The following is a 26,581-nucleotide window of genomic DNA, read 5'->3' on the forward strand; positions in this document are numbered from 1 at the left end:
TGGGACAGTGGTAGGGCATTGGATCAGGAAGGGATGCCAGGAAGCTTCAAGTGTCGCTTTATATTCTAAGCTGGGCAGTGGAGACGGGAGTATTTGTTATACGATGATCGACAATTTTTGCATGATGGAAAAAAATTCACCTTACAACTTTTTTTTAGTAAATAGGAACAACAAGCACCTGCAGTGGTTCTTAGAGTTTCTAAGGGTTTTCCCACATGATCTCATGGGTCCAGAATGCAGAAGGGGCTTCCTTAAGCCAGCTCAGAGCAGGGTGGGGCCTGGGACTGGGGGTTCTTCCAGATCTGCCTAGGGGGAAACCCCAGCCAGAGACAGAGGAAAGGGCAGCCCAGGGGCCACCACTCCTGGATGAGGGGGGCAGGGTGCATGAGAACGGGGCATTGTCTTGCCCTGTCCTCACCTGGGAGTTGGGGACTGCCACAGCAAAGGGGGCCTGGTTTCCTCTCCTGTGAGACCGGAGGCTTGCTGCGGGGTGTCCCTGTCAGGGATGCTCCTCTGGGGCAGCCCTGGGTTCTGTGTTAGGAAACCCGGCAGTTGTCCCAGCTCTGAATCTGGGTCACTGTGACTTCTCCCTGTTCAGTCTCCTCTCCTCCCCAGGATAATGGGACAGTAAGTAACAACACTGTTTTGTCCCCCTCTGGGCTGCTATGAGGATCAAATATCGAGCAAAGAAAACTTCCCTGAGTCAGAGACCAGAGTCTCAACGCAATTTCACATTTTCTCCTTTTTTTTTTTTAAAAAGATTTTATTTATTTATTTGACAGACAGAGATCACAAGAAGGCAGAGAGGCAGGTAGAGAGAGAGGAGGAAGCAGGCTCCCTGCTGAGCAGAGAGCCCAATTCGGGGCTCAATCCCAGGACCCTGAGACCGTGACCTGAGGCAAAGGCAGAGGCTTTAATCCACTGAGCCACCCAGGCGCCCACATTTTCTCCTTTGATAACGAAGCCTTCTTCGGGACATCAACATCATCCTGATGTTACATAGTCTTCCAAACGATCATTTTTATTGGCTGAAGAATCATTAAGGACTCAAGTGTAGTTACTAACTCACCCTCTGTTGTTCTAAGTTGAGTGCGTCGACCATTTGACCACTTCCCCGAACTATATAACCAACCCTGTAATTAACATCTTTATGCGCTTTAAGTTTTGCTTTGCTTTTTTTTTTGGAATTAGTTCGTTAGGATAAATCCCAGAGGAAATAACTAGTGGAAGTGCATAAAGGGTCCTTATGGTTCTTGATAGGTTTGTCAAAGTGCCCTTTCCCCAGTGGGGGGCCCTGCAGACCTGGAGGTGTATACAGGACCTCCTGCGTCTGATGCCAAGAAGGGTCCCTCCTGCCACGGTGTAATTCAAAATGCACCAAACTCAAGGCTGATCCTGACAAAAGATGAGAAAAGACATATTTGCTTGAAAAATACCCTACTTGGCAATATTGTAAATCCAGTTTACAGCTCACGTAACTGGACAGCCTTGAAATTGTTTGTTTCCTGACATACATTTTTAAAGGCGGAAGAATTCAGACAAAATGAGCCTTTATTAATATTTAACATTTCATAACGTATTTACCTTGCACATTTAAAGTACTTACGAAATGCTCCCACGTTGGGCTAGTTTGGCCCCATCATCTCTACCGTTCGGGCACTTTTAATTGTTTATTTCCCCCCCTAAACAAGTAAGTGTTGTTCTAACTCTCACGCCTGCAGCTCCAGGTCTGTGAGATCCCTCTGTAACGCAGGAAGGAACCAGCTCATAGCCATATGCTTCACTTGCTAGGAATTTGCTTTCTGCCGGGTACTTTCTTGTGTTATTTTGTTTAACCGTTGATTCTATTAGATTAGTACAATCGCCTCACATTACCTATAAGGAAACAGATTTGCAAGTCATGGGGATCGAGTCACTGTGGACATAGCAGGTGGGCTCAAAGAACTGGTGTCCAGAAGCAGGAGCCCTGCCCCCAGCTCTGTCCCCACCTCTAGGTCATCATTTGGTCCTTCTGGACCTCGTCTCTGCCCAAGAGAAGCCAAGGGCTAAGGATGGGCACCGTCATTTGGGTTCCTCCCTGGACCCCCGGGGAGGACCCATACCAGCTTTTCTATCTCGGTACAGAACACTGGGATAGTCGCGTTCTTGGGGCTCAGCCGAGCATGGGGGGGCCACCCTGATCAGCTAGCAGTGGGTTGGTACACGCGGTGTTTCCAGGGTCTTCATCACTTACTCTGGAGCCCCAGGATTCAGATTTGCCCTTTTCGTCATTCTCCAAACACTTTTTGAGCATGAACTGAACTCGGGCCCTGTTGGCCCTGGATCCCCAGGAGCCCAGGAGCCCGCTGCTCTCTGCCTTGGGACACAGGCCTGGGGCTGGGCTAAGTCACCTCTGTGGCCTCTGACCTCTGACCGCAGTTCCCTCCTCTGTAAAATGGGGATGATGGTGACTAGTTGAGCGCATTGTTTCGAGGCTTCAATTAGGAGAGGCTGGGACTGAGGCCCCACGCAGGAGATGAGCTGCGGGAGCTCCCGGCTGTGACTCCTGTGCACTGGGGAGTTGGGCCTCACACCCACAGCCAAACACACCGGCAGGGAGAGGGTATCAGGCTGCAAGTGGAGGGTGCTGGGAGGGCACCAGCAGAGCCAGAGTTGGCACTAGCTTTCTGGAGTGATCCGAACTGCTGTCTGCGGCTGGAACTTCCATTTAGAAGCTGGGCGGGAGACGAGCGGCGGAGGGAGCAGCCGGAGGGCTCCAGGAGCCCAGCACATCTTGGGGAGCTCTGCCCGCCCTTTCCGCCCAATGACAGAGGCTGGGCACTCATTCATTTGATAAATATGTATTGAACATCTGGCATTGCTCTCCCAGCTGGAGATGCGTCTGTGAACAAGCAGATCCTCTGCCCTCCGAGTTTATGTTCTGGTGGAGAATAGACTGAAACAGGACAATAAACAAAAAACAGGATATATCCGATTAGTGGTGAGCGCTCAGGGGAGAAATGAAGCAGTCTGAGGGGTGTGGGGCGTGCACGGTGGGGTATCATCAGGAAAGTCTGCGAAGGGCTGGCTGGAGAGTGAGATCTGCAGGGAAGGGAGTTCCAGGCCAAGGATTGGGGCGAGCAGGAGCCCAGGACCTGACAGAGTCTAAGACAACCAGGACCCCGGGGAAGTGGGAGAAGAGGGGAGTGCGGGCTGTGTGGGTTGGGGTGTGGCTCTGGGATTACCCCCAGGGAGACAAGCCACCTGGAAGAGGCCCCCACAGGGCCAGGCAAGAGAAGGACCTGTCCAGAGGCTACTGCAGATGGCGCTTGGACCAGGGTAGAGGCAGCGGAGGGGAGAAGTCAGGTTCTAGGTGCACATAAAGGTAGAGCCAAGAGAAGTCTTTGCCGAGCTGGACTCTGCTCTCCACAACCCTCTTGAGGCCACAGGACAGCAGCCTTCCCAGTGACCTCACCAAGCGGCACCTGGGAGTCTCCTCATTCCTCAGGTCATTGCAGAAATAAGACTTTAAAACCTTCCCTTTGGATCCCCCACATCCCACCTACCCCCAAATAAAACTAAACATAATCCCCAGATGAAAAGCTCCTCCCCCAGGACGGAGGCAGGATTAGATGAGATTTGTAGGACCCGGTTGACTTCCAGTTTAGATGCTTTCCATAAATTAATTACAGAGGAAAGCTGGGAGGGAGGTCTTAGGACAGCTCTTTCCTCTTCCAGGACCACGGGCTGCTGCCTGCGGCCTGGGAGCCACTGGGACTCCCGATATCTGGCTGAAGGTTTTGCTCTCTGCCCCTGCGGGTTAAGCATCTTCATCACCAGAGAGAACATGGGAGAACACTGGGGCTTTGGTTTTTTCTCCTGAGGGCAATGGGGAGCCATGGAAGGTGACAGGCTTGGAAGGGGCAGGGCCTGATTTGCTTTCCAGAGGAGACCCTCTGGCAGCTTTAGGAAATTCGATTGGAGGAGGTGAGGCTGGAGGTCAGGAGGTCCAGGTGGGGCCTTGAGGGAGGGGAGGAAGGAAGGGAAGGGTAGTCAGCTCAAGAGGGTGCGTTGAGCCCACCTCCCTGAGCTCCTCCTAGTCAACTGTGGCTCTGCTCTTTGGGCCCAGACCTGATGCCCAGTTTGTCCAGGCCCTGGGCTCCTCTCCGTGTGTAGCCTGCAGTCTCTTGGGGACCAAGTCAGGCCAATAACTCACTTCGGAACAGTTTGAGCTAAATATCATAGTTCCACTTCTCCTGAGCGCTTTGTCCCTCCTTGTCCCAGATCAGGGTTTTCAGCCCAAACAGCAGCAGGTGAGCGAGGGACTTCCAGAAGCGGTTTGTGGGACTTTTGCTGAAACAGTTGAGCAACCTTCATGCACAGCGTGTAGGGAACCGACTCACCCCTCCGAGCTCCATGCTCCCCCTTGGCCTGTCTTCAACCAGGGATGGGGCCTTGGTGCTCATCCACATAGAACACGGTGCCAGCCTTCCAGCAGTAGACCCGAGCTCCTCTCCCAGGTCCTGCTCAAACCCTTTCCCTCAGCAGAACCTGCGCGTCCCATTCTATATCACGTGGTGAGGCCATGTCACCTCCTCCTCTAGGAAGCTATACTCAGCCCAGATCTCCTTGGATGGTGCTGACTGATGGTATGCAGGGAGTAAGGAAACCCAGCTCCCTGGCCTGGGGTTTCAACAACCATGAGATATAACTGACAGCCCAGAAACAAACCACCCCACCCAAGCCCTCTGTGGGACTAGGCCAGAAATGGCACCATTGACCGTCCTCCCATCCCCCTCCAGAGACTGTCTCCTTAACTACTTGCACGGGATCTGATTCTCAGCTAAGAGCCTGCTCCCGGGGAACTGACTGAAAAAGCTTCCATGCTGTTTCCTTTTCTTAGACCATCAGCCGCGGCAGCTTCCTTACAAAGTAGACTGTCGCCTGCCAGGTCCCACACAGCCTCTCCTCCTGCAGGGAACCTTCCAGTGGGCTGGCCCTGCCCCGAGGTCCTGAGGTGCCCGATGGCCAGCCCAGGCTCTGGGGAGATGGCCCCCTCTCCTTGGCTCCACCCCGTTGAACCCACAGTCCAGGTGGCACATGGACTTGTGCCACCCCCAACCCCACACCCTTCCCAGGCCTCCGTGGCTCCATCTGTTTAATGGGGGTGCTGGGCTCTGGTCCTTGCCATAGCTGAGCTCAGCCATCAAGAGAGCTCATTCAAGAATGAACCTCCCTTCCCTGCTCCCAGAACCAAACACTCCAACAGTTATAGCTTGTTACTAAGTCCCAGCCATGCCCTGAGAAGGTTTAAGGAAATGGCACTGGTTTAAAAAAAAAAAAAAAAAAATCCCCAGCAGATATAACAGGTTCCCACCGTAGGGAGTCCTAGAAATCGATTACATTAATGTTCAGTGACCTTTTCCTTTTCTGTTCCCACCGAAGCACATTCCTGGCATCTGTTCACCAGCTGGGGTGGCTGGCAGCTGGGTGACAGGTCTCTGCCTGGCAGGCAGAATGGTGGCCCAGATGCCAGCTTGTGGGTCCACGTGGAGCCTTGGGGCAGCACAGCAGCTGGTGCAGGGGGAGGGCTTTGTTAAGCCAAATCGTCCCAGGAGGGAACCTGAGTCTGGACACCAAGAGGCCTGGGCAGGTCACTGCTCTGCCTGGAGCCTGCTGGTGACCCAGGCAGGTCACTGTCTCCTGCTAACTGTTTCCCCATTTGAAGAATGGGGTGTCCACTGTTGCAGGGGACCCCTCATAGAGAACATGTTTACGGACTGTCCACCCCAACTGGACACCCCCCCCCGCCATGTACTGGTGCTGATGGAGTTCCTGGTTCGTGTGGAAGTGGACGAGGTAAGGAGTGAGGGTCGGAGGAAAGGGCTGTGTATGGTACGGGTCACTCACACAGACCAGAGGCTTACAGCGAGCATCCCAGGCCGTAGAGAGGGGCTCTGGGCAGAAGCAGAAGCTCCAAGAGATACCCTGAGGCTGTGGATAAATCGGTCCCTGGGAAGGTGGCAGAAGGAGCCACTCGGGCTGGCCAGGGGCTTGGGTCAGGGCAGTCATGGGTGTTGTGCTCAAATGCTTTGGTGTCACTCTTTCCTGGGCTTGAGGCCTGGCTCAAATCTGGTAAATTTAGGAAACTCCTTCTGTCTCTCTGTGTCTGTTTTTTTTTGAGGAATAGTAACAGTGCCCACTGTCAGGCCTGTTTGGTGGTGAAGATCCCATAGCCTGAAGCCTGACAGAGCTGGGCTCAGCCCTAGGTGAACATGGCTCCCCTGTGCACAAGTGTCCAGGCCAAGGTCCTCTGCGTTCCAGAAGAGCTGGCCCAGGGGCTGAGAAAGGGTCAGGTCACTTCCTGAGCCAGATGGAGAGCTACAGCAGAGCTGAAAGTCCAGGGTGAGCCAGGTCTGCTCCGAGAACTGGCTGACCCCTCATTCTTCCCTTGGCCATGGTGGGTCTCCTGAAAGCCTGTGGGACAAGTCCTGCTAAGCCTCCCTTCCTTCCTCAAAGAGGCCATAGCACCCCCAGCCTGCAGGACCACACACTCACCCTCTCCCTGGGGACATGCCTCACTGGGAAATGAAATTCAAACACATTTCCCGAAGGCCTGGGCTGGCCAAGGGGGCCCAGCTAGACTCTGCTACCCTCTGTGGCCAGGGCTCAGGCCCTCTGTATGGTAGCCTCGGTTTCCGGCCATCAGATAGGATCCCAGGCAGGGGCCAGGATGAAAGCTGCATTGAGCCTAGCTTGGTGCACATTGTCAGGGAAGTTCTTTTTCTTCTCTGGACCTTAGTTTCCATATCTGTATAATGGGTGAGCAAGAGATCTCTGCCTCTTCCAAGTCATTATAACTATTGTTCTCTTGGCCAGAGAGGTGAGGGAAGCACAGACCAGAATCCAGGTGTCCTGCCACCCAGGCCAGGGGGTCTAGGACCAGGCAGGTGAGCAGAGGGAGACTTTTGGGTTATGTGCTGTCAAGCCCTGAGACCGTGAAGAGGAACAAACATCTTGGGTGTTTCGAACCCAGCCCCTGGCTTCCTGCATGTGCCCACCAACACATACCCTCCTCTGAGTACAAGCCAGGGGAAGGCACTCCATCCGGGAGAAGACAAGTGGATGATCTAAATTCGAACCTGGTTCTGCCCCTTACGAGCTGTGCAACCTTGGGCAAGTCACTTTGCTGATCTATGTCTCAGTTTCCTCATCTATAAAATGGGGGTCCTAAGATCTGCCTCATTGGCCTTTGCTGGGATTAAGTAAGCCTGTGTGCGGGATCCCTGGCATGGATCAAACACTCCCTAAGTGGAAGCTCCCTTGCCTTGGGGCCTCTTCACCTCCTCCTGTATCATCCTCTGTCTCGTCTTACACTGCCCATCCCAGCTGCTTCTGCTTCTCTTCCCTTTCGCCGATGCCCATGCTTGCCAGCCTCCCCGCCTCCAGTCACTGCGTCGGTTCTGCCAGGAACACGGTTGCTCCCTCTCTCATTCCCACAGCTTATTGCCGTCATTGTTCAGTGCAAATGCCACCTCCTCCAGGAAGGCTCCCCTTCTGTGCCAGCAGACAAGAACCCATAATATGGGCAGCCGAAGGGGCAACTCTCTGCCCACCGTGGCCTCTACCTTCTGCCTGGGTCAGAATCCAACACACCGAGCCTTTCTCTCCCCCACCCCGCAGTACACAAAAGTGCCCACTAGGTGGTGATACAATGACGATGTCCCCGCGGGGATGAGCAACCAGGGAGGCCACTGAGGCGCGGCCGCCAGCATCATTTCTGCATTCCCTCAATGAATGTTTCCTGAGGCCTGAGGAAGACGGCAGGGCAGGACGACAGTGGCAAACAAAGCAACAAAGGCCCTGCTCTCAAGAAGCTTATGCTCTAACGGCAGGAGGTAGAGAAAAAACACAGCAAATAAAGAAGGCAAGCAAGCAAACCGCGGGACAGAAGTGAAGGCTGCACAGAAAGTGACCAAGTAAGCATTTCTTCGGGGAACAGCAGGATCTGTCATCAGAGTGTCACTTAGGAGCTCAGAGAACGGCCGAGCTGGAAGTTTCCCTAGCCTCTTGCTCCTCAAAGTGTGCTCTGTGGATCAGCAGCGGCAGGTGGGAGCTTATCGGAAATGCAGAGTCCCAGGTCTCGCCCTAGTCTCCTGAATTCAAATCTGCGTTTTAACCAGATCCCCAGGTAATGCGTGCGCATGTGAAAGTGAGAAGCTCTGCTCCGGTCCAGAGCTGTAGGGGTGACCCACAGCCGTGGGCCAAATCCGGCTACCCACTCTCATACAACAAGGGTCTTGTTAAAAAAGGGACAGCCAGGGACACCTGGCTGGCTCAGTCAGAGGAGCATGCGACCATTGATCTCGGGGTCCTGAGTTCAAGCCCCATGTTTTTGTGTAGAGATTACTGAAATAATTTTTTAAAAGATTTTATTTATTTATTTGTCAGAGAGAGATAGAGCCCAAGGAGGAAAGGTAGGCAGGGGGAGAAGCAGACTACCCTGCTGAGCAGAGAGCCCGACATGGGGCTCAATCCCAGGACCCTGGGATCATGACCTGAGCCAAAGGCAGGCGCTTAACTGACTGAGTCACCCAGGGGCCCCTAAAATAAATAATTTTTTTTATTCCAAAGAATTATACACTTTATGACACATGAAAATTACATGTACTTCAAATTCCAATACCTGTAGATAAAGTTATATTGGAACACAGCCTCACCCATTCGTTTAGCCTCTCTGTGGCTGCTCTCAGGCTATGACGGCAGAGCCAAGTGGCGCCAAAGAGACCACAGGGCCCACAAAGCCTCATATATATACTACTGGGCTCTTTGTAGAAAAAGCTTCCCGATCCCTGGTCAAATGCATCCTCCTCAGATAAGAAATCAGGGCTCAGAGAGAAGAGATGCTTGTCGAGGCCTCCTAGGAGGCCTGTTCATACTTCCATTCGCCGCTCAAGGCCCTGTTTGTAGAGCCTCTGGTTTGGGTCCTTGAACCTTTTCTGCATTTGCAGTGATAGCCTTGTTGAAAAGTTTCTTGTCTAAGATTTATGATGTACTCAAGACATTTCAATGAGATTTTTGTTTCAAATGAAGCCAGTTTGGAGTCTAGAATGAGATGTAGGTACCCATAGGAGAACCGGGTTCCTTTTACTAGAGTGTACATGACTGATACTGGGCTTTTTTATGAGAAAGTGGGGCCCCCAGGGCTCCTAAAGGGAGGAGAGGGTTTCGAGAGGGTCAGCGCAGCAAACAGGAAGGAGTTTTTCCTGCCCCTAGCCCACGCACAAATTGAGGGGTTCCTGGACCCTGGCTATGAGGCTTTGAGCTGGGCTGGCAGTTGAACATGGACCTCAAGTCCCCAAGTCCTTCCTTGCCATCTCCATTATGAGTTTGGGGGTCTTGGTGCTGGCAGGCGAGCAGGCACTAGAGGGGGCACCAGAGAGCACAGAAGCCAAGGCCTGGGCTGTGGCTGGGGATGACCCTCAGAGCGGCTCCGCCGGCTCGTGCCTGTCTATGGTGACCACGGTCCTCAGGCTCTAGAGTAATTTCAGTACTTGGGTTTAAGTATCAGCTCAGCCACTTACTAGCTGTGAGACCTTGGGCAAGTTTCTTAACCTTTCCGGGCCTCAGTTTCCTCATCTGCAAAATGGGAATACTAAGAGCACCCCTCTGCAGAGAGCTGCTGTGAGGCCTGCATGCGGTGACATGAAGAACAGCCACAGACACACCACTGACACACAGTAAGCGTTAGCTCTAATAACATGTTGGAATAATATTACCAATCATTTGTTGCACGAACAGCTGGGCAGCACATAACCCTGAATCAGAGCTCGGACCAGCATTTATGGGCACCTGCATTGTGCCCCCAACTTGCGGGCACTTTCCTGTATGCTTCCTCTTGCCGTCCTTCCCCATCACTGAGGAGGAAGCCATACTCCCTGCCTCCTAGCCTGCGGCTGCTCCCCAGCAGTTCCACCTCCAGGTGCCTCTGGGATGCCTGCCCAGACTGAGTCACTCTGTGCCTGAGTGGGTGTGGGGAGGGGACTAGGTTGCAAGGTCAGCAGGGGGGTGCTGCAGGGGGCCCCCAACCCAGGGGACCAAGGCTGTACTCTAGCCAGGGCTAGAAGCAACAGAGGAGCAGAGAGTCAGGCAGGCCCCCAGGACAGCGGGTCAGGGCTCAGAAGGGTTATTGGGTTGGCTCAGGTTCAAGGTTCAAGGTTCAAGATGCCAGAGGTTGGAGTGGGGACAAATCTTAGAGATGGGGTAGCCAGTTGGCTAGAAAAGATCCCAAGGACCAAGGAGACCCCTCAGCTAGGCTGACCTAATCCAAGACCCCTGAGTCCTCTACACCCCCCTGACCAAGGGCAGGAGGGGTCCAGGGCCTAGAGCAGGGGAGGCAGTTGTAGGGGACAAGTTCCATAGCTGTGGGGGGCAAAGCCGGGGAGGCAGGCAGTACCTGACATGGACATGGGCATGACTTGGGCCTATTATCTTCCTCTGACCAAAGAGGTGAGGATCAAAATCAATCCCGTTTGGCCAACATTTCCCATGCACTTCCCAGGCTCTGGCCCTGGGCTCAGTGCGTACCGACCACCATGACATCCAGTGGTTGGTCCCCATTCTGTGGTTTGGAAACCAAAGATCCATCAGAGGTGGTTTGCCTGACGCCATCTGGCTAGTTCGCGGTTGAAGCATATATTCTGAGCCAGCCCAGTTCTCGCAAAGCCTCGGAAATGAAACAGGCCACAAGCACCGAACTCTGCTTCTGAAGGGGCCCTAAGGGGCCCCAAGAAGCGTCCTCACCTCTGTTAGTGTACGCCTGCATAACAAATAACCACAAAGCAACAGCCCTTTACTACCTCACGTATGACCAGTCACGTAAGACTGGCTAGAGAGCTGAACAGAGCAGAATATCAAGTGCAGAAATAGCCCCGAATAGATGCAAATTTGGTATATGGTAGTGGGAGGGCCTGGCTTGCTTCATTTGAAGTGTTGAACAATGTGCTAGTTATCGGAAAATAAATACGGATCAAAATTTCAGTAAAAAAATTAAACCATAAAGGTATCAGGCCTAGAAAGCATAAGATACATTTTAAAAAAATAAACAAATAAACTAAACTAAACCCAATATGAAAAAGACTCCCGCAGGGCGCCTGACTGACCCAGTCCATTAGCGTCTGCCTTCAGCTCAGGTCCTGATCTCAGGGTCTTGGGATCGAGTCCCGCATTGGGCTCCCTGCTCAGCAGGGAGCCTGCTTCTCTTCTTCCTCTGCCCCTTTCTCCTGCTTGTGCTCTCTGTCTCTCAAGCCAATAAAAAGATCTTTAAAAAAAGGAAAAAGAAAAAGACCCCGTGACTGCACGACCAATGGAATGTGGCAGAAGGGATGTAGCACTGTTCCCAGGCTCAGACTTTAAGAGGCTGAGAGCTTCCTCCTTCTGTTTCTTGGAATAGCCCAGGCTTGGAACCCAGGCTCTGGGTGGGGGGGAGGTGGGGGTGGGGGAGGAGTCCTGGCCACAGGCAGCGGTCCTGTGTAGATGTCCAGACCAGCAGCCTAGCTGAGGGCCCAGTTGACAGCCAGCATCGATGAGCAGACATAGGAGTGACTCCAGTCCAGCCACCGTTGGTCTCCATGCGAGAGCCTAAAAAGCAGCTCTGTCCAGAACCATAAGAGATGATACTAAAATGATGGCTGTTGCTTTAAGCCACTATTTTGAAATAATTCATTACATAGCAATAGACACCTGATACACTCCGTGTGACGAAATGTAGAAGCCATAAAGAATCAAAAATGTCTGCATTAAAAATAATTAACAAAATCATAAGACTAACACCAACTGGGGGAAAGACCATATTTGCAACTCGTATTACAGGCAGAGGGCTAATTTCCTTATTGCACAGATAGTGCCCGCGAATCACTAAGATGAAGATGCCCAGCTTATCTGCACAGGCAAAGCATTCCAGGAGATGGTTTATAGAAAAACAAGTGCTTTCATACATTACTGGTAAGAGTATATACTGAACAGCCGTGAAAAGCATTTTACCAGAATCTGTCAAAATTTCTAGTGCATATATTTTCTGATCCAGCAGTTTTGCTTCTAGGAATTTCTCCTACATTTGCAGTTACACCTGCGCACAATGACATCTGCCAAAGGTTCTTCTCTGGGGCATCATCATAGTAAAGGATGGAGAAACAAGCTAAGTGTCCTTTGATAGGGAATTGTTCATGGCTTATGGTTCGCTCGTACAGTGCAGTGCTCTGCATCAGTAAAAAGATGATGTGTACTGATGTGGAATGGCCACCAAGATACACCGTTCGGCAAAAAACCAGGCGATGCCAAGTGTGTGTACAGACTGCCATTTCTGTGCAAGTATAAGCACATTCTGGTAGATGTTAAAAACATCTGGAAAGATGTCACTGTTTCTGGGGAGAGGATCTGAGTCGGGGGACCGGGGAGAAGAGAAAAGATTCCAGCTTATACCCTCATGTGCCTTTGGAAGTTTGCATCTTGTGCACTTATGAATTACTCCAAAATTAAAACATTCATTTAAAAATAGTACTTGAATAACTGGTTAACCATCTGAGGACATCCAGGTGAGCACCTCCTCAAACCATATACACAAAATGTTCCAAATGGATTCAATGGAAAAGTGAAATTAGAAAAGTCCTACAAAAACTCCTTTTCATACTGTCATTTTGAACTTCTGTGTGTTCTGAATCTCGATCTCCCTGCCAGAACGAGGGCCCTGGCTCTCAGTTGCCCAGGTGTCTCCTAGGCTGCCAATTGCCTGCTGCTGACTCTGGAACTATGGCTCCACCTGTCCCTGACCTTCGGACCCCACCTCCCTCCTGGGCTCAGAACTCTCCTAGGCATCCTGAACTCATTCCTTGCCAAAGTGAACTCGGCCCCCTCTCCCTTCCCCTCCCCAACCACTGTACCTCTTCCTGGATGGAGAGTGACAGTCAATGTGACAGCCATCTCCAAGAGTCCCTCTAAGCCAATACCTTAACTGTAGCTCCTCACTTGTCCTCTTTACCTTCTGTTATAGACTGAATGTTTGTGTCCCCCCATCCCATTCATATTTTGCAATCCTCATGCCCAATGTGATGGTATTATGAGGCGAGAACATGAGAGTGGAGCCCTCATGAGTGGGATTAGTGTCCTTTTAAGAAAGACCCCAGAGAGCTCCCTTGCCTCTTCTACGCTGTGAGGACCAGCGTCTATGAATTAGGAAGCCCTCACCAGACACCAAATCTGCCTGTGCCTTGAGCTTCCAGCCTCTAGAATTATGTTAAATAAATGTTTGTTGTTTAAGCCACCCAGTGGGGCACCTGGGTGGCTCAGTTGGTTGGGCATTTGCCTTTGGCTTGGGTCATGATCCCAGCGTCCTGGGATCAAGCCCCGCATCAGGCTCCCTGCTCAGCAGGCAGCCTGCTTCTCCTTCTCCCTCTGTCTGCTGCTTCCCCTGCTCTGTCAAATTAAAAAAAAAAAAAATCTTAAAAAAAAAAGCCATCCAATATATGACATTTTGTTATAGCAACCCTAACAGATTAAGACTCCCTGTCCACTCCCACAGGCTTGCACAGTGGTTAAGAGCCTAGGTCTGGAGTCAGTGCTGGGTCTGGAGTCCGGGTGCTGGAGCTTGAATGTAAGCCCTGCCCCCTAGTAGCTGTATGACCTTAAGCAAATAGCTTTAGCACTCTTTTTTTTTGAGATATTATTTTTAGGTAATCTCTACACCCAATGTAGGGCTCGAACCCACAACACCGAGACCAAGAGTCGCACGCTCCACTGATAGAGCTAGCCAGACTCCCTGAACTTCATCATGCTTGCCCTCAGTTTCCTCATCTGTGATGTGGGCACAAACAGCACTACTCATGGGTTGTTGAGACGTTTAAATTTGTGAGTTTCCCTGTCCAATGCCTGGAACTTAGTAAGAGCTCATCAATATCAGCGACTCATTCCATGATGAGTTGTACCCAGTGAAGCCCTCTCCAGCTCAGATCCTTTCTCTCCCTACCATTTCACAGGTTCCCACCTCACGACCTTCAGCGGGCTCTCTCTTCTGGCTCACACCTACGGCCCAGTAGGACTTCCGGAGCACCAGAGGGTGCTCTGCCTTAGGGGCGGGGCCCATTAATGGGTCATGCCCCCTCCCGCCCCGGGGGACAAGCTTATCCAGTGTCCTCGAGGGCCCTGGAGTGTGGGAGGAGCTGCCCTCAGGCGTCGTCATTGAGTAACAGTTTGGAGCCACCTGGCTGTGTCATCCTCCCAAGGGCCTTGCGGGAGACAGAAAAACACCTCGTTGTGTCAATGTTTGAACTATTTCAGAAATTGTCCCTGAGATGGCCCTGCAGTGCAGATAACCATCCGTGGGTTAGACATTTATTAATGTGTAATTTAGGGGGATGGCAGGGTGCAGCTCTGGCTGGGCCTGCACATGGCCCAGAGGGCCAGCTCTGGCCTCTCCAGTGACTTGCTGTGTGAACCCAAGCTGGGCTTGTCGCCTCTCCATGCCTGTCTCTGGTTCTGTGTGGGCCCTGAGAGGGAAGAAAGGGATTCAGATAAAACTGGCAGGGAAGAGACCGCTAGGCTTCTGTCCCCTGGGTGCTCCTCTGCCTGGGCCCCTCTCACTTATCCTCCACTGGACTTCTGCCTCTCCATTTCTGACCAACTGCCAGCCTTAGGGCACCAGGGTGTGGGTCCCCATTTGTCAAGCACAGACTCTGTTACATGCTGTGGGAGCACACCGGACCATACATACATCCTTTCAACAAACCATGACACAGGCATTACTCTTATCCCCATTTCACAGATGAGGAAACTGAGGCACACAAGTTTAATGACCTGTGGTCAGTGTGGGCTCCAGAGCCTGATCTCCTCCCCTCTCCCCTCCATAGCCTCGACGCTTGTGAGGAACTGCCATGGCTCAGGGCCGCGCCAACATTACTGGTTTAATCATCACAATGACCCTGACCTTACCCCATTCTGTATCCAAGGAATTGAGGCTTAGAAAGATGATGTGAAGGACACAGCTTGTAAGTGGCAGAGCTGAGATTCAGACCCAGGGACATTATTGGGCTGTAAAGCCCAGGTCTGCCCATGACTCCACATGGCCCTCTCCAGCACCCTGGCCCTGGCCCTGGCCCTGGCCCGGTGCATGACCTGCCTCCAGCCGGCCTGCAGCAGTCCAGCATACCAGGTGGCCCGCAACCAATTAACCAATTAAACTCCTCCCACAGCTGTGGGTTTCATATGGGAGAATTGTGCCAGCTACTAAAGGGGCCATGCCTGGGTTCAGACTGCCCTGGTCTGGCCTCTTGAGTATATAAGGCAGAGGCCTGGCTCAGAGCCCAGTCTGTGACCAAAGACCACTGCGTGGAACAGTGTGACCATAAGGGAACAGAACTAGCAAGGACCACTGGGGCGCTCAGGCCCTGCGAATTAGGATGGTCCCTGATTGCATCTCCCCAATCGAGACACAGACACCCTCCCACAGCTACAGGCATCCCTACAGACGTCCACACATATTCACACAGGACTCTCCTGGACGCCCCTTTACCCACCCCAACTCCAACTCCAGACACGCCTGCCAATCCCTGAGCTTCCGTGGCAGTGAGTGCTCAGAGGGAGGCCCTGGGGGCCAAAGGCCAAGGCCCCCCAGAACAAGTCCCAGTTCCATGAGGGCTTGATCACACACACACAGCGTCACGAGGCACACACTTAGGGGCTCCACAGTTCACCGCACAGAGTCACACTGTCACTGCCACTCCCTGAACACACACAGCCCCCGCTCCTCGAGGCCCACAGACTCCCTCTGCCCGCCCTCCAACGCCCCCTCAACCTTTCCCCCTCTCTATCGCCCCCACCCATCTCCCTCCTCACCCCTCCTCACCCCTGCTCGCTCCCCGGCTCGCCCAGCTCCAGCCCCGCCCCTTCCGAGGCCCCGCCCCGCCTTCCGTGGCGTTCGGCTTGCGTCTGGCGTTCCGGGTCAGTGTCCCGCGGCTGCCAGGTGGATGAGGCCAGTGAGACTCATGAAGGTGTTCGTCACCCGCAGGATCCCCCCCGACGGCTGGGCGGCGCTCGCCCAGGCAGCAGAGTAAGAGCCCCGCGCCCCCGTGGCACGCCGAGTCCCCGGGCCCGGCCGGGGCTGGGGGTGGTGTCGGGGAAGGGGCTGCGGAGCCCGAGCCCTCCCCTGGCTGCCCGCACCCCCGCACACAGGGTGACTCAGCGTCGTCAGGCGGCCCGGGCCGGGCTGGGGGCGGCGTCCTTACACCCCACTTATTTCTGGTGGGGAGGGCCTGGCGGCGCAAGGGCCGGAGGGAGCCGGATCCTGCGCTTGCGTCTTAGCCAGCCTTGCCAAGTCGTGCCCGGCCTGGACTGTCATGGAGTTTGGGGAGGCGTAAAGAAAGTTCTCTGTGGCCTAGCCTTGTCCAATCCTGTTGCAGTGACACCGGGCCCGCAACTCGCCTGGCATGTGCAGGGCAGTGCGGGTGAAGGGAAGGGCCTGGGGAGAGGGGAGGCGGAGGGTGACGCAAGATCCAGGCTGTTAATCCTTTACCCTGGAGGTCACTTTTGGCAGGGTCAGGGACCTTCGCAAGTCACTGGCCTGGTCCCTTTGCACAGTTGGCAGGGGCGTCTTGTGACCCTTAAATTGAAGATCGTATGCTAGGTTTTCAAGTGCTTCGTAGACATAAATGCTTAATCCTTGCAACACTCTGAAGTTGGTGCTATAATTCCCATTTTACAGATGAGCAAACTGGGAGAGGTTAAGTGCCTTGCCCAGAGTCACAGCTGCAGTGTGGCCGAGTTGGGATTTAAACTCAGCTCTGTCTGACCGCAGCGGAAGCACTGTGTCCTCCAGGTCTGCACTGCCAGTGTCCGGCAGCAAGAAGGTAGAACCCAGGGTCAGAAACCAGGGCCATGCAAAGAGATTTGTTTGTTTTGTTCAATGTAACAAAACCTTTGCTGCTGGCTGGCCAAGTTGCAGGCACTGAGGAGGAAGGGGGAGGGCAGAAGGCAGCTGTAGCATTGAGTGCCTCGCCCATGGGAAGGAGGCTGCAGGGAGGCCTGTGCCCAGGCTTGGTCTGCCAGGTGCTGCAGCAAGGGCCTCTGGGAGGCACCAGCTGCCGTCCTATGTGTTGCCACATATGATGGGGCACTGATTTACATGGCAAGATTGGGAGGCTGGGCAGCTCCCCCTGGAAACACCTCCACGGCTCACAAGCTGTGGCAGAAGTGTGCCCTCAAACTCCTCCACGTTGCGTTGCTTTGATCTTGGCCTTCCTGGCAGGGTGCAAGTCGGAGACTTTCCCATTGCATGGACTCCCAAGGACAGGACATTCAAGCCTCAGCTGGGTGCAGGAATGGCCCACCTCAAACCAGGGCTCCCCACTGGCCATGAGGCCTCCTGTGAGGGAGATCAGGTTCTTCCTTGCTTTGAGCTGAGAGCTGTCCCCATGACTTTCTCCTTTTAGTCCAGGCTCTTGTCAGGCCTTGGTGACCCCCACTCTGTGACAGCCCATTACAGCCACCCTCTCAGGGCAGTTCTGAGGCCGCCCATGCCTGACCTGGAGCCAGGGGTCCTGAGGCAGGAGCAAGCAGAAGGCAGTGGTTCTCACTCTGAGAGGGAGTGTAGTCCCAGGGGGCCTCTGGGAGTCTGGGGGCATCTGTGGCGCTGCCCTGCTTCTGAGTGGTCTTTCTTGCGTCTTCAGCTGTGAGGTGGAGCACTGGGATTCGGATGAGCCAATCCCCGCCAAGGAGCTGGAGCGAGGTGTGGCGGGGGCCCACGGCCTGCTTTGCCTCCTCTCTGATCGAGTGGACAAGAGGCTTCTGGATGCTGCAGGTGTGTGCTGGGCAGGGCTGGGGAGGGTTCCAAGGGCGTCTTGACTCCGTAGGGCACATCAGTCCGCTACGGCTGGCCCCCCCCCCACAGGCCTGCAGGGACCTGTCTGAGTTCCGAAGGCATTCACTGCCAAACTAGTCCTGAGGAAGCAAGTGTGTGCAGCTCCGTGTGGCACAGGCATTGCTCCCCTCCTGGCCGCAAAGCCCTGGAGGGAGCTAGGAGGGCAAAGACTGTGGTGTGGAGGGAGCGCCTGAGTCCCTAGGTCCTCATCCAGCCCTGCCCCAGCCTTGCTTTATGACCTCGAGAAAGTCCCTGTCCCTTCTGGGCTCATTTGTATCGTGCAGGAAGGCCCAGCTCAGGGCCAGGCACCAGCAGGCACCCAGAATGTGTTAGCTCCAGCCATGGGGCCCAGCCCTGGACCAGGGCAGATGTCACCCTAGAAAGCTCTTGGGAAGAAAGGCTCAGACATAGAGGCTGCCGGATGGGGAGGGCCTGTGTGAGTCCATGCCAAGCAAATCCATGCCCTAGCCTTGGCTCTGGAGCTTTCCATGCCCTGCCCTGTGGAGAGTGTGTGTGAGGGTCGTGCCCCAGCCAAATCTCAGTGGACACTTCAGTATGTCCACAGCAGGGCCCCAGGGGCGGTCAGAGGAGGCTGGAGGCTCACTGAGGGACAGTCCCGTGGGTGAGCATGGAGGTCTGTGTGTCTGGAGGCCTTGAGGCGAACCGCAGCTCTGCCACTCGGCAGCCTGTGACTGGGGCCAGCTACCTCCGCTCCCTGAGCCACAGAGTCTGTCCACAGAGGAGTCATGTCGGATTGTCGGTCTGTCAGGTAGGGTTGCTTAGGATTCTAGCCCAGGAACAGAGATGTCAGCCTTTCCTCTTGTTCTCAGAAAATAAGAATAAGCAGATGGCCCCGTGATATCCCCAGGGGTGTGGGCTGGACTCCAGGAGGAGAGATACAAACAATGCTCTCTCTGCACCACAGGATCCAATCTCAGAGTCATCAGCACCATGTCTGTCGGCGTTGACCACTTGGCTTTGGAGGAAATCAAGAAGCGGTAAAAGCAGCTTACCCCCTGGAAGGGGCCTGGGGAGAGGGCCAGCCCCCAGAGCGGGAAAGGGCACTGAGTATTCATTTGCTCGTATCCCCCTCCGCCCTCCAGTGAGACTCTGAGGGGCCTGCCCGTTAGCTCTGTCCGCGTGAGCACAGGGCAGTTACGACAGGCCGCGAACGGTCGGACGCTGTGGGTAACTACATCTGTCAGGTAGCCCCCCCTTTCCCGTTCAGCCTGGTGGTTGATCTTGACCACAACCCCTTGAAGTAGGAAAGGCTCGTATTATTATTATTTCTCCCATTAAGTGAGGAGATTCAGAAAGGGCGAGTAGTAATTTGCCCCAGACCTGGGGCCCTGGTCTTTCATCTTCGTGTCCCGCGCCAGGCGGGAGATAAGTGAACTGGAAGGAGGGCAGACGGTTCCTGAGTGCTCCTTTACAGCTCAGAGCTTCCCGGTGGGCAGTGCAAAGAGGGAGGAGAGCGGCAGCATGGAGAGGTCCCAGAGGTAGAAATTGGTGAAGGTGCCTGAGGCCTGTGTTGCCACCAGATCTTTGCTTCGTAGCGGCATCCGTGTGGGCTACACCCCAGATGTCTTGACAGACACCACGGCAGAACTCGCCATGTCCCTGCTGCTCACCACCTGTCGCCGCTTACCAGAAGCCATCGAGGAGGTGAAGAAGTGAGTGAACCCGATGGCAAAGTTGGCTGTGCTCGGCAGCTGAGTGCCTGAGGCCCTGGCGTCCCCCTGGCCTGGATGTGATCCCTGTCCCCAGGGGGGCCCCTTCTAGTGAGCAGGGACAGACCCAGCCAGACTGATGAGGGGCAGAGCTGAGCTGAAGAGACATGTGGGTGAATGGTGGCTTTGAGGGGAAATCATGAGGAAGAAGGATAGGGAGAGACAGATCAGTCCTGCCCGGTTGGGGAGGAAGTAGGGGCAGGAACACGGAGTGTAGGCTCCCCCCGAGAAGTAGCTGGTGGGCATCGTCGCTCATGATACATCGATGTCAGCAGCTCGGAAAGCTGACAGTGGTTTCACAAATCCTTTGGTAGCAGGACCTGGCCAGAAATGACAGGAGGCCATCAATGGTCTTTATTTCTCTCCCTCTGTGTGAATGTTCATGCTTTGCCGCTGGTAAACCCATGTGTTTGATAATAGGCAGCACCCTAGATGTTGCCGAGGGTGTAGAATAGAACAGACAATATGCACCAGGAAACCTTTCTGAAATCGGAAAATTGCAACGCCTGGCCTGCGGGTTTCGGATCAGGGGTTTGGGTCTGTGCGTCCAGGCTTAGGGAGGGCACTACAGCTGCTGGGAGGCGGGCAGATGGGCCAGTGCAGGCCCTCGGGGCTTGTGGACCAGGGGCTGGGGCCCGGGCCGGGGCCGGGGCCGGGGCTGGGGCTGGGGCCGAGGCCGAGGCAGACACTGAGGACAGCATGTCCCGCTCACCCTGCTGCCCCAGGAGTCAGCACCCTTCTCGGAGGTGGCTTAAGGCAGCTCCGTCCCCCTCCTGTGCACCCAGGGCCATGGGGTGGGCCTGGGGCTTTACTTGGTGTTGCTTCTCTGGGGCATTGGGAATACTGGTTTTGGAATCCCAGATCCTGAGTTGACAGCCTGCTGCTCCCACCTCTGCCCTGGCTGGGTGTGACCTCAGGGAGGCCACCCTTGCTGGTCTTGGTTTCCCTATCTGCAAAATGGGATGAGAACTTCAAAGGCCGCTCCCAGCCCTTAGAGTCTGTGCCGTCCAGTGCCTTTAAGGGAAGAGTTATTCGAGCTGCTCATCCACAGCGCTCCATGGCTGTGGTGTAACTCATGCTACGGGCTGTCCTGTGAGCTGGAGAGCAGAGTCTGCTACCTCTTGGGCCCCAGCCCCTGCCTGGGGGTCCTGGGTCCATGTGTTCACAGAGGCCTTCATCTTTGCCCGAGGCTGGGCTCTGACCTCCCCCCCTCCCCACAGCGGTGGCTGGAGCTCGTGGAAACCCCTGTGGATGTGTGGTTATGGACTCACGCGGAGCACCGTGGGCATCATTGGGCTGGGGCGCATTGGTAAGGCCCCCACCTTCCCGCTGGCCCGCCCCAGCAACCTTGGTGTCGCCTGTGTCTCTGGTGCCCAGGGTCTGGGTGTTGACCATCCTTTGGAAAGAATGGCCACCCTGGGCTGTTCCCAGTGCACTTTGCCTGCAGTAGGGACATCTAATGGACAGACCCCGCTTCCTAAACCACAGGCAAAAACAAAAAATAAAAGAAATGAAAGCAAGAGTTCCTTAAGAACTTGCTAGGTGATGGAAGCAAGTTGAGTCGGGATTCTTTATGGTCACAGCTCCATACAGAATGGAGGAAAGCGGTAATGGCTGGGTTGGGGCCTTGAGGAGGGCTTCCCGTGGGACAGCTCGTGCTACCCCAGGCCTGCCGGAAGGCATTTTGCTCGTAAAGGTTTAACTCGGCAACCAGAGGATCCGAGGGCAGAGCTTACCTGTGATTCTGTAGACGGGCCAGAGCTAGTTTTCTCCCAGGGGTCCCTGCTTGGAGAAGTCTGGCCTGAAGGCTTGAGCTCAGCCAGGCAGCTGTCCATGGTTCTCCGGCATCTGCCTGGTCCAGAGGCAAGGGTGAGGGTGGAGAGGATGGACAGTCCGGCCAGCTAGCAGTGCCTCTCCCGCTGGAGAGTTGCTTGGAGGAACCCACCAGCTTTGGGGCACATTCCGATTCTGGAAACCCAGCAACCGAAGCCTGTCTTTCGAGCAGGACATGTGACAATGTCTTAAAAGCTTTGGGGTGAGTTGGCAGTTTTGCCGTGCCACTGGAAAGTCCTAAGAAGTCCTGGGCTGCGTTAATAAAAGCAAAGAGTCCAGAAGGAGGGAGGGGACTGCTTTGTCAGACCACTCTTGGGGTGCCAGGCCCAGTTCTCAGGGATGGTTAGCAAATGGCTCTCAAGGTACCCAGGGCCAAGTCATAGCCACAGAGGAGCTCTGGTGCTGTCTCCAGGTCTCTGAAGGGCTGTCACATGGCCCCCCAACAGCAGCGTGGGCCTCTGGGGGGCTACACTGTAGCCTCTGGGGGCTACACTGGGACAGGACCAGTTAAAGTCGGAAGTGTGCTGATGGAAGGACACCCCCACCCCCACCCCAGGGACTCTGTGTCCCTGGAGCTGCTGAGTTCTGCTCCTGCCCTCTGAGGGGTTGGGGACAAGCCAGGACTCTCTTTGCCTCCAGGCCAGGCCATTGCTCGGCGTCTGAAGCCATTTGGCGTCCAAAGATTCCTGTACACGGGGCGCCAGCCCAGGCCTCAGGAAGCTGCAGAATTCCAGGCCGAGTTTGGTAAGTAAAACCTTGATTTCTGCAGGAGCCCCATCTGAGCCCAGTAGAGGGGTGTCTGTTTCCGTAGCGGCAGCATCTCAGGCAGGTGTAGCTGGGGCCTGTGGTGTTGCTGAGGTACTGGCTAACCTACCTGGCCCTGGTTGCGGGGGCCCGGTCAGAGAGCACAGGGATACACCCAGGCCACGCGGGGAGTTCTCACTGTGCCTGAGAGTTCTCCAGGCTTCCTGTCTCTCAGAGTTCCTTGTCACCGCTGTCCCTGCCCGGGCAGAGCACCAGGGATGGTGACAGATGTAAGGGATGGCTGGGAACTTTGACATCCAGTTTCTCTAATAAACCGGTGAGCGTTGTTCCCCAGCCTTGTGTCCCATGGATCTAGCCCCCCCTCGGGGGGCATAGTGTTGTGAGCAGAGGGCAGCTGGATTTTAGCCATTCCTCACCCCCTTGGCACACTGGGGCCTTCCCTCCCCTCTCTGGCCTTAGTTTCCCCATCTGTGAGACCAGGGGGCTGGATAAATGATGCAGTATACCAGGAGCCCACCAGGAGGTATAGTTATCAGAGGTTTTGTGGGGACGTGAGGCCTTCAGGAAGCATCTTGGGAGTTTGGCAGGGGGAGGTGAGGGTCTGGTCTCCCATCCTTTTGCTGTCTCCATCCTGGGACTTGGCGTCTCACAGAGCCCTGCCCTTCCCCAGTGTCCACCCCCAGGCTGGCCGCCGAGTCTGATTTCATCATCGTGGCCTGCTCCTTAACCCCTGCAACCAAGGGGCTCTGCAACAAGGATTTTTTCCAGCAGATGAAGAGCACGGCCGTGTTTGTCAACATCAGCAGGTTCACTGGGGCCGCCCAAGCTCCCTGGGGCACCGAGAAAGCCTAGAGGGGGGCTGTCCCTGCTGCCATGATCCCGGTGGGTTGTCCATGACACCTTGGGTGGACCCTCCCCCTCTCTAAACCGACCCATCAGCCAGACCCTTCAGGCCACTGGGCATGTTACGGAGGCAGACCTTCCCTTTCTGCCACTCCAGACACGGCCTGGTTGGTGCCCTTTGAACCTGCTTAACTCAGTTTGGAGGCAAGTAAAGGCAAATGAAGGGATTTCATGGGGTCCCCCTCACATCACTCCAGAGGCCCCTGTACTTATGTTTAGCCACAAAGGAGGTGACCTGGAGGGGGCCTGAAACATGCGGGGATGCAGGGCTCGTGCTGACTGAGCATGTCTCAGTCTCCGTGTACAGAGCACCTGCACGGACCCAGGACCGGGTGGGGTCCTGTGCATTGTTGCCGACTGCACAAGTACTACTTCGGGTGCAGCATGAAGTCTTGAGCCAATCGTTTCCTCCCTTCAGTGGCTCAGTCACAGGAGGGAGGGCTGCTGACTTGGATGTAGTTAGGACAACGTGATGCAATGGTTCCCGCACATTCTCAGGCAGACACACCTGCACGGGGCCCCACACTGATGCAGATCGTAGGCCCTGTTCCAGCACTAGTGGGTCAGTAAGCTCTCATCCTCCCAGCACGCCTAGGAGTGGGGTGTATTCTCCCTGTCTTACAGAGGCAGGTGACACCCCGGCCTGAGGTCACACAGCTACAGAGTGGTAGGGCTGGGCTTCTCAGTGTTTCTGTACAGACTTATTGTAAAGAAGTAGCTTATCAGACTTTCTGCTTTAAGAGTCAGTGCCAGGTGTGCCTGGTCCCGTGGGGAAACCCATTCCGTGGGTGGTTCTGCCGTAGAGGCAGCCTGTAGGGAGGGAGCTCAGGGGCAGCCAAAGCACCACTGTCCTTCCCAGGGGAGAAGTGGTGAACCAGGATGACCTGTACGAGGCCTTGACTAGTGGGCAGATTGCGGCTGCTGGGCTGGATGTGACGACCCCGGAACCGCTGCCCACAGAACACCCGCTCTTGACCCTTAAGAACTGCGGTGAGAACTGTGATTTCCCGATGCGGAGTCACCCGGGCCCGTGGGAGTTAGAGGCGGTCTGGAGGTGCCGGGTGCAGAGCTGCCGTGAGCGGCACCAAGCATGGGGACACAGGCGGACGGGAGATGTTGAGGCTGTTAGTGACACCAGCACACTGAAACGCGGGGCGGGGCATCCTGAGCACCAATGCCTCGGGGCTGAGGACCACACGTGGATGCTTCTTAGCCTCCCCAGCTACTCTACCTGGTTAACAGCTCTTTATATTAAGTTCTGTCTCCCCAGGGAGCTAGTGTGCTGTCTCCAGATTCATATAGGGGCTGAGCCAGTCCCTGTCTTTTGTGTACACTCTGGGATGGAACCTCACACAGAAGGTCCTTAGCTGCCTGTCCACGGGGAATGCCCCCATTATTGTAGCCCTCGGAAATTTCGCTGTCCCCACCATCCTCACCAGGCTGAAAGGAGGCACATTGGCACTCACGTCTGGGCTGTTGCCCACAGCTGGGAAAACCGTCCCATCCCCGCAGGCCCAGCACTTCAGCTCAGTGCCCTGGATACTGCTTTTGAAAGGTGTTCTTTGGGGACAAGTGACCTCACTTGTATCTGGGTTTCAGTAGCTCCAAGTCCCTATATCGTTCCCCTGACCCTCAGCCCCATAGGAGTGGAGCCCGTTAAGGACAGTGGCCAAATCAAAGAACACTAAGCAGGTTCTCTTTATTCTCACTGACAACCCCTGGTCAGGAAAACAGGGCCCACTTTAAGACTCTGGAAACACCCTTACCTCCCTCTGTTCCTCCCCTTTCCAGTGATCCTGCCCCACATTGGCAGCGCCACCTATGGAACCCGAAACACCATGTCCTTGTTGGCAGCTAACAACTTGCTGGCTGGTCTGCGAGGGGAGCCGATGCCCAGTGAGCTCAAGCTGTAGCGACAGGAGCCGCTGAGGGTCAGGAGGCCCACTGTGCCCCTGGAGTCTGTCAGTGGAGGCTTGATCTGGACCCACAGGACGGGAGCCAAGGGAAAAAAGTCTGATCTGTTCTGATCCTGCAGAAGGAAGACTGGTGCTGATACACAGGCTTGCTGCTTTTGTGGTTGGAAACATCTGAGCCAAAAGCATATGATCCTATTAAATAAATCTCTGAGAGACAGTGTGGACCTGTAACTGGGAGAAGCTAACAAGGGCATCTGCTTACCTTTCTAAAATCAGGGCATCTGGTGACTTGTGGGTTCTGCTCTGCCCCCAACCCTCCCTCCCAACCCCCGCCAGCATGTGAGCTATTAGAACCTGTCCAAACCACCTTACCCCTCATTTCCTCCTCGACTCCTTCACTTGTCCCTCACCGGGGATGGGACAACCATGGCCCAGTGGTGACCATGGCACTTGCTACCTAGACCATCCAATTAATATACATGGCCAGGAGAACCAGGTAAGGTCACAGTACTCTTACTGTTTTGGCCAAGAATAATTGGAGGTAGGTGAGTTTAATTTTTATTTAAAATCCGTTTTAGCACCTTCACACTTTGCTTTCTTTGTCCATCCCCTCTGCCCCTGCCCCCAGGTGGATGCCCTTATTCAGATCACCACCTGGCTTACTGCTTTACTCCTCCCGAGGCCAGGCCTCCTGCACCGCCAGAGCCCCGCTCCTGCGGAGGGATTCAGGTTCCGGCTCTTCCCCATGGCCAAGCCCCGCTGGCAGATGGAGCTTTCACCCCGGCAGGCAGGTATGGGAGCAGCAGAAAGCGCAGGGTGAAGCAGGCTGTCCGAGAGGAGTACTGGGTGTGCTGAGAACACCCGTGGCTTCAGCTCAAAGACAGACAGAGTGCAGGGAGAGCAGAGGGACTGAATTGAGGGCAGTGACAATAATTGTGATGGACACCATTAAGAGTATTTTGGAGGAGATTTGGTTTTTTTTTTAAAAAGTACTGGTCAAAGCAGGGTTAGGAGAGAAAGCCATACTTCCCTTTTTTCTTTCAACCTTAATAACCTAAGCGAAGAAAAAACACATATTTAGTTAGAGGCATGAATGTGACAAATTTTTTATTTCAAAATCTCGAATTTTGACCAGCATAGCACCACTGACTTGGGTGCCCTGATAGAACCTTGTGACTTGCTCACCAAAAATGACCATGCCAGGCTATAATTAAGGCTAACCAATCAAAATTCAGGTACCCAAAACCAGTTCTAATTCAGGTAGAAACTACGGATCACAGGAACCCTGAGGGAACCTCTGAATTATTTTTAAGTTCTATAGCATATATGAGGACACTGGCCCAAAAGCTTGCTTCTCACATGTAGAAACCGATCAACTAAGAGGTAGATGAGAGATTCCAGACTCCATCTAGCAGTGGAGAGGCGGGGCTCCAGGCGCTGTATCAGAGACAGGCCCTAAAGTCAGGTCCACTGAGGCTGAACTGAAGTGAGGCGCAGCCTCCCGGCCCCTCCCCCCCAAAATGGAAGGGAAGGAAGGAGAGTACCCCTGC

The 26,581-nt window shown here is 54.5% G+C and overlaps 1 protein-coding gene across 3 annotated transcripts; it reads left to right on the top strand.

Annotated features, from left to right (window-relative positions):
- The first annotated feature begins 15,933 nt into the window (after positions 1–15,933).
- Positions 15,934–25,248, top strand: GRHPR (glyoxylate and hydroxypyruvate reductase). Of its 3 annotated transcripts, XM_080819177.1 has the most exons (10): positions 15,947–16,078; positions 16,730–16,874; positions 17,694–17,824; positions 18,810–18,882; positions 19,441–19,557; positions 20,835–20,923; positions 22,087–22,191; positions 22,883–23,018; positions 23,975–24,105; positions 24,907–25,248. In XM_080819177.1, the coding sequence occupies exons 4-10, from the start codon at positions 18,836–18,838 to the stop codon at positions 25,026–25,028; spliced, it is 747 nt and encodes a 248-aa protein (XP_080675303.1). In that variant the 5' UTR covers positions 15,947–16,078; positions 16,730–16,874; positions 17,694–17,824; positions 18,810–18,835; the 3' UTR covers positions 25,029–25,248. The 3 variants fall into 3 exon arrangements, with proteins under 3 accessions (XP_080675302.1, XP_080675303.1, XP_080675304.1); XM_080819176.1 differs by lacking the exon at positions 16,730–16,874 and having other exon boundaries at positions 15,934–16,078; XM_080819178.1 differs by lacking the exon at positions 15,947–16,078 and having other exon boundaries at positions 16,734–16,874; positions 18,988–19,557.
- The last annotated feature ends 1,333 nt before the right edge of the window (positions 25,249–26,581 follow it).

Source organism: Martes martes, assembly GCF_963455335.1.
Source record: "Martes martes genome assembly, chromosome: 12".
Lineage (NCBI taxonomy): Eukaryota > Metazoa > Chordata > Mammalia > Carnivora > Mustelidae > Martes > Martes martes.